The sequence below is a fragment of the Hyaena hyaena genome, unplaced genomic scaffold, assembly GCF_003009895.1.
Source record: "Hyaena hyaena isolate Hyena2069 unplaced genomic scaffold, ASM300989v1 scaffold_100, whole genome shotgun sequence".
Classification (NCBI taxonomy): domain Eukaryota; kingdom Metazoa; phylum Chordata; class Mammalia; order Carnivora; family Hyaenidae; genus Hyaena; species Hyaena hyaena.
In genome coordinates this window covers 523,327-538,815 of record NW_024080732.1, presented here as the reverse complement: position 1 = coordinate 538,815, position 15,489 = coordinate 523,327, and the positions used below count along the sequence as shown (strand labels likewise).

The 15,489-nt window shown below is 41.1% G+C and overlaps 1 protein-coding gene across 2 annotated transcripts in view; it reads left to right on the top strand.

The window, feature by feature from the left end:
• KAT6A (lysine acetyltransferase 6A) overlaps positions 1-6,868 on the top strand; it is a 104,285-nt gene extending 97,417 nt beyond the window's left edge. For both annotated transcript variants that reach the window (XM_039235580.1, XM_039235579.1), the window contains exons 16-17: positions 628-940; positions 3,004-6,868. In XM_039235580.1, coding sequence (XP_039091511.1) covers positions 628-940; positions 3,004-5,690 — 3,000 coding nt within the window. In that variant the 3' untranslated portion in view covers positions 5,691-6,868. The remainder of the gene's footprint in view (positions 1-627; positions 941-3,003) is intronic.
• Positions 6,869-15,489: the final 8,621 nt, after the last annotated feature.

Sequence of the window (15,489 nt, the reverse complement as noted above, 5' to 3'; positions counted from 1 at the left end):
ATTGGATTAGATTATTTCTGGTGGGTCGTCTTTATCATTTTGTTGTATCTGTTGTGTAATTTACGGTATTATTAGATCAGCTCTAGTATAAAATTGTACCCATTGCACCACATTCCAGTAACAGATTTACTATTTTGGAAATACTTCACCAGTATCAAGTAATTACACATCAGCTCTGTAGTTTTACATTCCACTGTAACTCCTACAGGTAATTCATGAAGATGGCTTACAGCCTTAAAACAGTTCTGCTGATCTTCAGAGAGCTGTGAGACAGACAAAACTTGTTTTAGTCCTTTCTGTTCTCTCTCTCTCTTGAAGTAAGAGAAGTTGAAGGACTAGCGTCTTCAATGCAGTATTGAAATAGGCAATTCCCTAGGGTGTTAAATTTAACTGAACTAATAGTGGAATTATAATATCTGCTCTCTGGGCATGCCTTTTAGGAAGTTCTGTTCAATTATCCAACATCTTTCTGTGATACTTTATTGTATCTTACTATAGTATTCTGAAATAATATCCAGAATATCTCTTGGCAAATTCGGGTAGGCTTCAAAAGTATTAATCGTGTTATTAATAGAAGTGATAGTATTCACTACTATAAATAAAATACTTTCTTCCTCGTCTAAATAGAAACCAATTCTTCACCGAAGAAGGAGAGTCCGAAAGCGCAAACACCACAACAGCAGTGTGGTTACAGAAACGATTTCTGAGACTACAGAGGTATTAGATGAACCTTTTGAAGACTCTGACTCTGAGAGGCCGATGCCACGATTAGAACCCACGTTTGAGATTGATGAGGAAGAAGAGGAAGAAGATGAAAATGAACTCTTTTCTAGAGGGTACTTCCATCGCTTACCCTCACAGGATGTGCTCAGGTGTCGATCCTCTTCTAAGAGGAAGTCTAAAGATGAAGATGACGATGAAGAGTCTGATGATGCTGATGGTACGTTTTACAGAACCACTGCTTATGGTAGTTTTAGTGTCTTTAAGGAAACGAGCTTCAAGTGATAACTGCAGACCCTTCAGCAAAAAGGCTGGAAAGTGACACACCCCACTAAGCAAGTAAAGGACGACTTGATAATCTCTAAAAATTTGTGTCAACTACATTCATCCCCATTTTCTCCTTTCGTCCTCTGTCCTTTTAAAAAGCTTTTTCTAGTTTCCCCTTCAACTGAGGTTGTAGTTTTGCCTCTGTTGCTGTTAGGAAATTGTTCTTTTTTGCCTAATCCTTTCTCAGCCATTCTCTGAATCTTTAGTTAATTGGTGGATTGGACTTAGCATCAGGAAGATATTTGAAGTAATAGCCCTTTACTAGAAAGTACACTCTTGTGGACTTACCTGTTTTGCTAATTATTGTGTCCTGAGTGCTTAAAATAGACATTCAAATAAGTACTGTTAAATGAATACATGCTAAGAAGATGGTTCTAAGATCCAAAACCATGTAAATTGGACTTGTCTCACATCTGTTCAGGATGTGAATCGTATCTCTAATGTGCCTTTCTCTGCGAGTAGTAAATTTCTAATTAAAATGGTAACAATCCCTCAAAATAGGTTCAGTTTTAGGGCATAGCTAAAAATCCAGTGATTTACTTTTGAAATAGCCAAGATCATTTAGAGATACAGAAATGGGCTCATAACTGTGCTAGGTCACAGACTAGTACATCCTACCCTAAAGTTCCTGCCAGTGCATCGTGCTGCCTGCAGCCACGGTGTTTGTCTCCACGTAAGGTCAGACTGAGCTTTTTCACTTTGGTGGGTGAATTTGAAGAAATCTAATTGTCCACTCTTCATGGACGTATAGCTTTTATTAACTAATTGAGTTTTTTTTATTCTCCTTTTAAAAATAAATTCACTCAATTTCGTGTCTAGTAGAAACTTGCTTTCTCCATTCTCCTGTTTTTATATAATAAATAGTTTTAATATAGTGATAAGATGACTGAGTTCTTAGTTTTATTGTGATGTATATATTAAACTAGATATTTATTGTGTAAATTTGGCACTTCACTAAATTTCTGTCTTGGATCATTGTAGTTCAGATAGTATCCCCTGTTTAAGTTCTTGTTGACTTGGACAGATTTTCTCTGATGCAACCATTTCCATTCTTTATTTTCAAGTTATTATTGCTTACTGTTCCTTCCTAACTCTTCCTTCCAAATCCTGTTCTTGCCTTCGTGTTCTTCCCTTTAAAACTTAATGGGAAATGTGAAGGTACTTAATGCCACACCATGCCTAACCATGGTTGAAATGGTACATTTTATGCTATGCGTAGTTTACTGCAATCTTTTAAGATAGAAAAAAATTAATAGGGAGAAAATAATACCAACCTCAAATTTATTTCTAATAAATCATTGTCATTAACCTTTTTTTTTGTAGGTCAGTATTTATTTGGGACTAAATGCCTTGCAGCTGTTCCCATACAAACACAACATTGACTGAGCAGTCGGATTGCTCAGTCATGGCCTGGAATAATTAACTCATGCTGTTACCTGAAGGCATGACTTACGGAAACTAAAAAAACCAGAGAGCTAATATAAATTCCAAACAGGGGTAAAACAAAATAGGAATGAGCTCATTTGTAACTTACATAATAAAGACAGTTTTCTAAAGTAGTTGTAATAACTTGAGTATTTGCATCTTTACACAGCTTATCTCCAGTTTTCTAGATGATAAAACTGAATATTTTAGACTTAACTTCCAAAACCATGCAGTTGGTGATGATAAACCTGAACTGGCTTTAACTAGTGGATGGTAACAGAATGTTGACCCGGATTCTTTCGTTGTTCTGCCAGCTCACTGCGTGACTTTAGGAGATGTCATTAATTAGGTTTCTCCTTTAGATTCTTAGCTTGTAAGAGAAGGCAATCAGCAGTTTGTGTCATGATTAATAAAATCATTTCTGTTGCACCTGTGGTCTCAGAAAAAGGCACTAGAAAATATACAAAGTCCTTTAACTTTTTTTAACGTGTGCATGTGTTTGTTTTTGTTTTTTTAATCCCTCCTGTATAGACACTCCTGTCCTAAAGCCAATATCTCTGTTGAGAAAATGTGATGTGAAGGATTCTCAGCTTGAGCCAGATACATCCACACCTATGAAAAAGAAAAAGGGATGGCCCAAAGGCAAGAGCCGCAAACCAATCCACTGGAAGAAAAGACCTGGTCGCAAACCAGGATTTAAGCTGAATCGGGAAATCCTACCCGTTTCTCCTCAAGAATGCGTTGTCGAGCCCATTGTTCCCATTCCTAAACCGGGACGTAAACCCAGACTTCAGGAGAATGAAGAAACTGTTGAACCAAAAGAAGACTTGCCTTTAAGGGAAGAAAGGAAGGACGAGGAGGAGATGCACGTGGAAGCAGAAGAGGTTGAGGAGGGAGAAGAGGAAGATACAACCAGCAGTGAGGTTAGAGCGGCGTCTCCAGGGGACAGCAACAGTCCCGAGACCGAGACGAAAGAACCCGAGATGGAGGAGGAGGAGGAGGAGAAGCCCCGGGCCCTGGAAGAACGGCGGCAGTCAGAGGAGGAGCAGCGGGAACTGGAAGAGCAGGAGCAAGAGGAAGAGGACGAAGTGGCTGTGGAGACGAACCAGAATGAAGACCATGATGCGGACGATGAAGACGACGGTCATCTGGAGCCTACCAAGAACAAAGAGCTAGAGGAGCTGCCCGTCAGGGAAGATGTCAAAGAGGAGCCTGGTGGTCAGGAGTCTTTTTTAGATACTAATATGCAGAGCAATAGGGAGAATCTGAAGGATAAAGACGAAACAGAGCCAGATTCTGAAGAGGAACAGACTTCCCACGAAACGTCCATGGTATCAGAGCATATGCCAGGGTCTGAGGACGATCATGAAGAAGATTCAAACTCTAAGGAAGAATTAATTGAGCTAAAAGAGGAGGAGGAGATTCCTCACAGTGAACTGGATCTGGAAACCGTGCAAGCAGTGCAGTCTTTGACTCAAGAGGAAAGTAACGAGCACGAGGGAGCCTACCAGGACTGCGAAGAGACTCTGGCCGCGTGTCAGACCCTGCAGAGCTACACCCAGGCTGAGGAAGACCCTCAGATGTCGATGGTGGAAGACTGCCACGCTTCAGAACATAATAGTCCCATATCTTCTGTCCAGTCTCATCCCAGCCAGTCGGTCCGCTCAGTCAGTAGCCCCAACGTGCCTGCCCTCGAAAGCGGCTACACCCAGATCAGCCCGGAGCAAGGATCCCTGTCCGCACCCTCTATGCAGAACATGGAGACCAGCCCCATGATGGACGTGCCTTCCGTATCAGACCACTCTCAGCAGGTGGTGGACAGTGGCTTCAGTGACCTGGGCAGCATCGAGAGCACCACGGAAAACTATGAGAACCCCAGCAGTTACGATTCTACGATGGGCGGCAGCATTTGTGGGACTAACTCTTCCCAGAGCAGCTGCTCCTATGGTGGGCTGTCCTCCTCCAGCAGCCTCACCCAGAACAGTTGTGTTGTCACTCAGCAAATGGCGAACATGGGCAACAGCTGCAGCATGATGCAGCAGAACGGAGTCCAGCCTGCTGCCACCAACTGCAACATCAAGTCACCTCAGAGTTGTGTGGTGGAGAGGCCTCCCAGTAACCAGCAGCCGCCGCCCCCGCCGCCGCAGCAACAGCCGCAGCCGCAGCCGCAGCCGCAGCAGCCAGCACCGCAGCCGCCACCACCCCAGCAGCAGCCGCCGCAGCCGCAGCCTCAGCCGCCACCGGCGCCGCCGCCACCTCAGCCCCAGCAGCCTCAGCCCCCGCCCCCGCCCCAGCAGCAGCCCCCGCTGTCACAGTGTAGTATGAATAACAGTTTCACTCCAGCACCTATGATCATGGAGATACCGGAGTCTGGAAGCACTGGGAACATAAGTATTTATGAGAGGATTCCAGGGGACTTTGGTGCCGGCAGCTACTCTCAACCGTCAGCCACCTTCAGTCTAGCCAAGCTGCAACAGCTGACTAACACCATTATGGACCCTCATGCCATGCCTTATAGCCATTCTCCTGCTGTGACTTCCTATGCAACCAGTGTTTCTTTATCAAATACAGGACTGGCTCAGCTAGCTCCGTCTCATCCATTAGCCGGGACCCCTCAAGCACAAGCCACCATGACGCCGCCCCCGAACTTGGCATCCACCACCATGAACCTCACGTCACCTCTGCTACAGTGCAACATGTCTGCCACCAACATTGGCATTCCTCACACTCAGAGGTTGCAAGGGCAGATGCCAGTCAAGGGGCACATTTCCATCCGCTCCAAGTCCGCGCCGCTGCCCTCCGCAGCTGCCCACCAGCAGCAGCTGTATGGCCGCAGCCCACCAGCGGTCGCCATGCAGGCTGGCCCTCGTGCATTGGCCGTTCAACGTGGCATGAACATGGGGGTCAATTTGATGCCGACCCCCGCCTATAATGTCAATTCCATGAATATGAACACCTTGAATGCCATGAACAGCTATCGAATGACGCAGCCCATGATGAACAGCAGTTACCATAGTAACCCTGCCTACATGAACCAGACAGCACAGTATCCTATGCAGATGCAGATGGGGATGATGGGGAGCCAGGCCTATACCCAGCAGCCTATGCAGCCAAACCCTCATGGAAACATGATGTACACTGGCCCCTCCCATCACAGCTACATGAACGCTGCTGGTGTGCCCAAGCAGTCACTCAATGGACCTTACATGAGAAGATGAGCAAGATGGACTTGCAGTTAAAAACTTAAATATATATAAATAAAGGAACCTTTTATACTGACAAACCAGAGAAAAATGGACCTTTTTCCAGTTAAAATATTGCTGTAGATTAGAGGAATTTTTCTTTGGTTTATTTTATTTTTTAGAAAACCTGGTCTTCTCTTTTTTTGGGTTCATTTTGTTCTGGGTTTTGGTTTTCTTCACAGTCTTGAACATTTTACAATAGAACTCATCTAAAAATGGATTTGGGGATAGGGGAAACATGCACAAAAATCTTTTCATAATTAAAAAGAGCCTTACTTTCTTTACACACCACATGGACAGAATTTGTGTAAAAGTGAATTATCTTTATTTTATTTTAAGATGTATGTTTCCCCTCACTGTTTGCAGCTCCCAGTGTTGTCATTTTTAAATGTTATATATACATCTCGGGGGTTAACGAGACCCTTTCCTCCAAACCCAACCTTTCATTTCCTACTTCATTCCAGCAGGAGGCACTTAGGGGAGACTCGGACGGGGACATGGAGAACAACCCAAGCTCCTTAAACTTATTATTATTGTTAATATTATTATTATTATTATTAATAAAGCGAGGCAGGAAAATGCTTCTCCTTTTAAAATCCCCTCCACTCCCTACACACACACACACACACACACACACACACACACACACACTTGAAACCTTTCCCCAAGAATGTTTCTTTATAGATGGACTTCATTGAAATGTTTGTTTTTCTTAAATCAAGTGTAATATAATTTGGGGGGGTTTTGTTTGTTTTTCTTTTTTTTACTATTCCCACTCAGCACTCAGAGACACAAAAATACTGTAAGTCTCAACTAACAGCAGAATCTCAGAGGAAAGCTGTTTGCAATCCTAATCCAGCCTTGGAGGAATAGAGATGGTCAATTAACAATCAAAAAGAGGAAATTAACCTCTTGTTTTTTACCACCTGGTGAATCAGCCATAACGCACATATTCCACGCAGCCTCTTGTTTTTAGTATGTACTTTGAGATGCTAAGGGTCTTTATTCTTGAGCCTTTGACTCTGACTAAACTCAAACAACAGTCCCCAGTGCTTAGCCTCTTACATTCTTCTATAAAGTGTTGATGGATGACTGTACATTTCAGTGATTTGAAAATACCTGACAGACATTGGACACTGTTTGTTTTTTTTTTATGTTGGAAGAGATGACGTAAGGGAGATCATGGTGTGAGTTTTATAGCTACTTAAATGATACATACCTCTAGTTCTCATTTGTCTCGAGATCCTGAGTTCATTCCCTGTGAGTCAGAGTGCACCAGCCCCTCTCCTGGGAGTGGTTACAAGAGAAGAGGGATAAACCAACCACCAGCACAGTAGGGCAGATCTGGACAGCAGGGTTTCAGCGCGTTCCTGTGTTGCTCCCAACCTCTTCATCTTTTCTCTTGTGCAGCCAGTTCGCCCATTCTCTTCCTATTACTTGCTCCAGGGATAGGTAAAAAATATATATATATCTATATATATGTTCCATCATTAGACGATGGAAAATATTATACCACTCGGTATGTGCAGTCAAATATCCAAAAGGGGGAAGTACTGCTTAAAGAAATACCTGTAAGCATTAAACTCTCTCCTTTATTTGTACATTTTATATAGATAAATTTTTGAAGTACTAATTAGGCATTAAATTTTTTCAAATGCACAGGTTTGTTGTTTTTTTTATACACTTTAATTGACTTTCTCAATTAAACGTGTTAGGTAGAAAAAGGCAGAACTCCACATCTTACCGCTATCAATTCTGAGCATGTGCAAGGCTGTGTAGGACCCAGTTTCTCTGTATATACTCTTCCGGTTCCCAGTCATCTATGTAGAAAGTGCACTGTGCTGCCCTCTCCCTACATCTTCAGCTCTGTCATTGCTTCCTGGTTGGGGTGGGGACGGGGTGGGTCGGGAGGGAGGTATATTGGGAGGAGGGTGGGTCAAGGCAGAAGGAGAAGCTGTTGAAATGAGGGCCGTGAATTCAGTTTCTGTTGGTTTGCGGTTGTGTTTGGTTTTGTTTATTTCTTTAAAAAAAAAAAAAAAATTCAATCGGGCAGCTCCCTTTTCCACAAGCCTTTTTGTGACTGTAGAACTATTGTAGAGAAAATGTTCTTTTCTATATTATAAAAGAAATTATCCAACACAATAATATTGGTACCTGTCATTTTTTCACTTCTGTTTAAAAAAAATGTATTTTTAGCAAGATAACTTGGGTAATCTTCTAAAAAAGAAATTTAAAAAACTCACTGTTAGTGACTTTGATGCCTTTTAAAATAAGAGCTTTTTCATTTCATTCCATCTTTAAAATTTTTTATCTTTGTTGTAGAATATTAAAAACTATTTTAAGAAAGATAAAAATTCTCTTTAAAGAGATCTCTAGAGTGTGTGAATAGAGCTCCAGATGCCTCTAAAAGCCGCATGTACAAATGAAGCTAAGTCTATTCCTGTCTGTTTATATTTGCTTTTCCTGTTTTGTAACCTCTTTGTACTTTGTTCATGGTGACTTGTAAGCTACGGGGAAGGGGTGCCTAGATGCCTTTGTATTTCTCCATGTCATGCGCTCCTGGGCCAGTCGGTCTCCCTTCCTCTCCTTGTATGTAATATCACTTTTTTTTCCCCTTTCTAGCAAGTACTTTCAAAAGAACTCTGTACATTTTAACATAAAAAAAAATAAATTATGTTGAGCCATTTTGGATGTCTGTCTTGCATGTGGAATTTTTCTCCCAAATATTTCCAACTCCCGGGTTCTTTCTCCACAAACCAAGACTTAGAAATATTAGCCTTTTTACATTCCTCGTTATATAGCAAGTATAAGTTAATGGCCTTTACTTTGAAATGCCAGCCTTCGCTCCTATGTGTGTCTAAATGCAGGCAGTTTAGGTGGTTTTTCCTCTTCTGGTGAAAATGGTATTCTAATCCTCCTTTGGAGATTTTAGGGGCAATTCCATTGAAACCTATAGGGACTGTAATTCATCCAGGCAAAGAGAGGAAATAGGGTTGCAGTAACAAGTAGCTCCTAGAATTGGAACAAAGCTGTTTTTTCTCAGCTTACCTGATGAGGATGTAACCGAGGAAGATTTGCCAGAAGTCAGGGTCTTGAACGTTAATGATCTTTGATGTTTTCCAAGCTGTTGTACTTGCCTCTCCTCATTTAGAATTTTGGATATAAGGCTGACTCCAGAAACTTAAGATTTGGCTTTGAGAAACTGACAGCTGGAGGTAGGGAGGTGGGGCAGGTGCAACTTTTAGCCTCCACTCCTCCCTGAGTTAGGAATTCATGAAGTGCCCATGAATAGTACCTATAGCAGACATTTGTTCTTAGTCTTAATGCCATTTAAGTTTATAGTCCTGTCATCTCCAGAGAAGAAATGATTTGTTTCCCTTGATTGCTTTCTGAAGTAACCATAATTTGGACCCATTGCTCTCACTTGTACTGTGCAATCATTAGTGGATTGTCTCCAAAACAAGCCTTTTTGTTCCTGCAGATGACGTGTTTAGGTGAATTCAACATACAGCGATTCTCATTTTCTTACAAAGGAGATGTGACCACAGAATGTATTCTGGAGTTTTTGAAGTGCAAACACTCCCACTAAATATTTAAGTTACACTTAAGAGTATAATTTGAATAATGTAATTCCATTTATAGCCAACCCGTGAATGATCTCACTGGAGGAGGTACTCGTTTCTTTTTTGTCCACCTTCTGGCCTTTTCACTCTACATCAGAAGATAGATGTGGGAGGAAAATGATTATACACTTAATTCATGTGTTTTGCTGGGAGCCTTGGCCTACCAGTGTTAGACTCTATTTCCTTGCGTTCAGTAACTAGGGTTCCAGGAAACCTATCCCTATTAGGCCTCTCTGAGCATCTCAGGTAGTGCCTAGCTTCCTTTGTAGCGTAGTGACAACTGTGTGTATTCCCTGAACTCCAGAGGCTGTCGGGTAGACAAGTCTAGCTCTTTAGGTGGCCATTATTGTTTCAGGTTCTTCATGTTACAGCTGGGGCAGTGTATAGTGGGTTTTGTCCTTCCTCTTAATGTGCAAGATGTAGGTCAGTGGTGATGGAAATGGAAAGGTATAGTGAAAAGAAATAAGAAAGAACCGTCCTTGGCAGAAGAAGCAAGATCATTATAACAGGTGGTGGGGAAAGAAACTCCATATTCTTGATGCGACTTTAAAGAAATCTAAAAATTCAAGTGACCCATTTCTGTGAATGAACTCAGAAGACCACACAGAGTAGCATTTCTTATGTTGGCAAATGTCTGGAATTCTTGAGCATAGTCCTCCCCACAAAGCCGACAATCCCCGGAGCAAACTTCAACTCATTTGTTAATAAATTTCTGGTAAGGGACAGGGTGCATTTGTTATGTAAGCTGGTGTGGTCACCTAATGCAGTACAGACCAATGGATTTTTTTGCAAAGTGACAGCTACGAATTGGGCTTAATGAGATTCCTTGCTGTATCAATAAGGAGACTAAATATTGGTATTGGCACCAATTACACAAATCCTCAAAAAGATGGCAGATGTAATTTCTGCCCGAAATAAGGAAAACCCTAGGGTGTGATGGGCTTTGGTTTTTTGAGATCTTTTAAAATACTAGGCAGAGACGTTCTCAGTGAATTGTTTTCTGGTGATTTTTCATGAATAAACTTTTTTTTTTAATTTTTTAAAATTTATTTCTAGGAGAGAGAGAGCGTGATCAGGGGAGGGTCAGAGAGAGAGGGAGTCACAGACTGAAACAGGCTCCAGGCTCCGAGCTGGCAGTCAGCACAGAGCCCGACGCGGGGCTCGAAACCACGAACCGTGAGATCATGACCTAAGCGAAAGTCGGACGCTTAACCAACTAAGCCACCCAGGCGCCCCTCATGAATAAACTTTTAAGTGTGAGATATTATATCTTGTCATCAAGAAAAAAAAAACAGTTCAACGTTTAACTCTACTACACAGACATCTCTGAAAGCCACGTTTAAGACATCTCTGAAAGCGACATTAAAAAAAAAAGTCTCTGAGATGACATTTATTTTTAACCAATTTTAGTTTATACGTGTGCAAAGATGAGCAAAGACAAGTGGATGAACTGACATCAGCTGGTCGCCTGTACTTTAAAGCATGGAAACAGCAGTGCCTGCTCATTGGCATTTCTGTGAAGACGCACTAAAAAACTGACATCTGGTTCATGTTGAAAGACATAAGCCATTCAAATCACTTCTCAAGTTATTTAAGTTGGCTTCAGCTTTTTGAGCCCCAGAACCTTCTATTTTGGGAAATCTCCTATAAAACCTTTAAATTGGTATCCCAAGTTTAAGGTCTCTTAAGAACAAAGTAAAGAAAAACATTCATACATAGAACTTCTTTGCTAGGACTCAGGCTCTCCCCATGTACAAGTTCAAACTGTTTAATTGATGTATTACACTTAATAAAGTTGACGGAACTTTTCTTAGAAGTTAGAAAAGCAGTTGTAGTCAATTATCTCAAAATGATTGAATTTGATCCTAGTTTTCCAGAGAAAATGAAAACTGATATATTGAGTAGGAGGCAGCATTGGGGGCTTTACTGAACGCAACAACATCTTGCAAAATAGAATAATTACATTTTTAAAAAGCTGGTCTAGCTCCTATTTAGGGAAAGTAACTAGAGTTGACTAGAACTCCTAACTTGACCGCCCCAAAGGACTCTTGATTGAAAGTTATAAATGTGAAAACAGGGCAACGTGGAATAGCTTTATAGGGCCAAGGAAGGAATTCTATTAAAATTACAAAGGCAAACAAAGCAAAACAGACCCAACCAGCCACTGCAGCCTATCTTTGCTGAGTCACTTCGCTGGGGCTCCCAGGCTGTGGATTGGCGTTCATCAGTCTGATGCATCCTCCTTAGTGTGTCCACTTGGTCTTCAGCTGGCTCCCCTCCAACTGCCTCCTCTGCGGTTCCGGGCGTCCCGTGAAAATGTGAATATGCCCCGAGAAGAGTGACTTGGTTGTCCTCACCATCTTTTTATGCCTGTCTTTATTGTGCAAATAGAGTATACACAGAGCCTATTAAACATGGACAGCTTCATGCATCTGTTTAAAGTGAATACCTTTGTACAACTAAATCAGTTCAAAAAATAGAACAGCAGCCCAAAAATGTGAGGGTCCCTAATTGTAATCTTCTCTCCCAACCAAAGATAATCACAGATGTATGTATAAATACTTCCTTAATGTTTAAAGGAATTTTGCAACTTAGGTGTGCATTCTTTTTTTTTTTTTTTTAATGTTTATTTTGAGAGAGAGTGTGTGTGGGGGAGCAGGAGAGAGAGAGAGAGAATGAATCCCAAACAGACTTTACACTGAGCTGTCAGCATAGAGCCAGATGCAGGGCTCGATCTCACAAACTGTGAGATCATGACCTGAGCTGAAACTGAGAGTTGGATGCTTAACTGACTGAGCCACTCACGTGCCCCTAGATATGCATTCTTAAACACCGTAGTTCATTTTGCCTGGTTTCAAACTTTACAGAAATGGAATCAGGTAAAGCATAGGGAATATAATCAATAATATTGTAACAATGTCGTCCGTATGGTGACCCATGATGACTACACTTACTGTGGTGAGCACTGCATAATGTATAGAATTGTCAAGTCACAGTGTTGTACACCTGAAACTAATGTAACAATGTGTGCCAGCTATACTTTGATAATGAATTTTTTAAAATGTTTATGTGTTTTTGAAAGAGAGAGAGGGTGCACATGAGCAGGGGAGAAGCAGAGAAAGAGAGAATCTCAAGAAGGTTCTGAGCGGTCCATGCAGAGTCTGACCTGGGGCTCAATCTCATGAACCATGGGATCATGACCTCAGCCAAAATCAACAGTCAGATGTTTAACCAACTGAGCCACTGATGTTCTCCAAAATTTTTTTTAAAAGGATGCATTTTCACTCTAAGTTTACAGTACCTACAATTTTATCTGAAGTTTAAAAGTCTGTTTCAGACATAAAATTGGGGGCACATGGGTGGCTTAGTCAGTTAAGCCTCTGACTTGATTTCAGCTCAAGTCATGATCTGGGGGGGTCAAGGAATCAAGCACTGTGTCTGGCTCCAGACACTGAGCGTGGAGCCTACTTGGGATTCTTTCTCTCCCTCTCTCTCTGCCCCTCTCTTGCACAGGCACACAGCAATGCACTTTCTCAAAATTAAAAATAAACATTAAAAAAAACCTGTATCATGAATTTTCAAAAAGCCTGTGACACTGAAATGGAATAATTTACTAGAAGTTGAGATGGCTTAACAGTATTTGACAATTTTGCAAACCTAAAAATTCATGTAATAAATCTTCAAAAACTGGAATTCTGCATTTTGCATCTGGTTTTCCTCAAAATATTTGTGAGATTTGTTCCTGATGTTGCATGTCACTATAATTCATTTATTTTCATGGCTGTATAATATTCTATTATAGAACTGTACAAAATGCATTTATACATTCTAAAGTTGACATAGACTTAGGTTGTTTCTACCTGGGTTATTACTATGATATGGCTATATTTAATCCTCTGTACGTCTCCTGCACACATTTGCAGACATTTCTCCTAGTATTCTCCTAGAAGGGGAATAGCTAACTGATAGGATGTAACTTTTACTGTACTGGACACTACCAAGTAGTTTTCAAAAATAGCCATAATATTTACTTTTGCTCCCAGCAACAGTATATAAGTGAGAGTTCCTGTTATACACATTCTCTTCAGTGTTTGATATATTCATTCATTTCCCTTTTTGTCAACCCAGTGGATTTGTAGTGGAATCTCTTTGTGGTTATATTTTGCATTTTACTGAATTATTAATTAAATTGAGTACCTTTTCATATACTTATTGGCTATTTGAAATCCCTCTTTTGTGAAGTGTCTGTTCAAGTCTTTTCCCTGTAATGCTATTGAGTTGTCTTTTTCTTATTGACTTGTAGGGGTACTTTATGCATTTTGGAGGTGTCTTTCTGCCAGGTACGTGTATTACAAATATCTTCTCCCATTCTGTAACTTGCCTCTCACTTTCTTAATGGTGTCATCTGATGGACAGAGTTCTTAATGTGAACCAGTTCAATAATATCTTCCTTTATTGGTAACACTTTTTCTGCCTGGATTAAGAAGTCTTTTCCTACCCTAAGAATACAGTAGTATTCCCTGTAGAGTAATTCCTAATACCTCACTGATTTGCTTACATGGTTAATTCTTTAATATATCTACAATGATTTTTGTTTATGGCATGAGTTAGAGGAACAGTTTCACTTTCTTCTGGTACAGATATACAATTCCAGCCCCACTTACTCCTTCACCACCACTCTACATCAAGTGTCTACATGAATAGGTCTATTATTGTTTCATTGGTGTGTCTATCCAATCCATCCTGTCTTTTTTTTTTTTCTAGGAGAGAGAGAGAGAGAGAGGCAGCATGAGCAGGGGAGGGTCAGAGAGAGAGGGAGACACAGACTCTGAAATAGGCTCCAGGCTCTGAGCTGGCAGTCAGCACAGAGCCCGATGCGGGGTTCGAACCCACGAACCTCGAGATCATGACCTAAGTGAAAGTCGGACGCTTAACCGACTAAGCCACCCAGTCGCCCCATTATCCATCCTGTCTTAATTACTGTAGCTTTAGGAGAAGTCTTGATACTAAGTAAAGCAAGTCCTCCTAAATTTTCTTCTTCAGGAGTGATTTACCCCTTCTAGATTTTTTGTATGTCCATATATGTTTAGAGTTTGTTTACCAGATTCCTAAAAAAAGTTCCTATTGACATTTTACTGTGATTTCATTGACCCTTAAAATCATTTTGGCAAAAAGTGGCATCTTAACAGTATTAATAGTCTCATTTATTGAACATGATGCATTTGTGTAAGACTTTAATTTTCTTTCTTCTTCCCTTCTTCTTCCCTTCCCTTCCCTCCCCTTCCCTTCCCTCCCCTCCCCTCCCCTTCTCTTTCTTTTCTTTTCTCTTCTTTTCTCTCTTCCTCCCTCCCTCCCTCCCTCCCTCCCTCCCTCCCTTCCTTCCTTCCTTCCTTCCTTCCTTCCTTCCTTCCTTCCTTCTTTCATGTTAGGACTGCTACTTTTTTTCTCAGAACAACCCAGGTTCCGGTTTTTTTAACTTTTTTTTTAAAAAAAAATTATTTCTTGGGGTGCCTGGGTGGCTCAGTCAGTTGAGGTCTGACTTTGGCTGAGGTCATGATCTCATGGTTCATGAGTTCGAGCCCTGTTTCAGTCACAGGCTTTGTGCTGACAACTTGGAGCCTGGAGCCCTCTTTGAATTCTGTGTCTCCCTCTCTCTCTGCTCCTCCCCTGTTTGCACACACTCTCTCTCAAAAATAAATAAACATTAAAATGTTATTTATTTATCTATCTATCTATTTATTTATTTATTTTAATTTACATCCAAGTCAGTTAGCATATAGTACAATAATGCTTTCCGGAATAGATTCCAGTGATTCATCCCCTATGTATAACACCCCATGCTCATCCCAACAAGTGTCTTCCTTAATGCCCCTTACACATTTTGCTCATACCCCACCCATAACCTCTCCAGCAACCCTCAGTTTGTTCTCTGTATTTGAGTCTCATGTTTTCTTCCCCTCATTTTTATATTATTTTTGCTTCCCTTCCCTTATGTTAATCTGTTTTGTATCTTTTTTTTTTTTTAATGTTTTATTTCTTTCTGAGAGAGAGACAGCATGAGCAGGGGAGGGTCAGAGAGAGAGGGAGACACAGAATCTGAAACAGGCTCCAGGCTCTGAGCTAGCTGTCAGCACAGAGCCCGATGCGGGGCT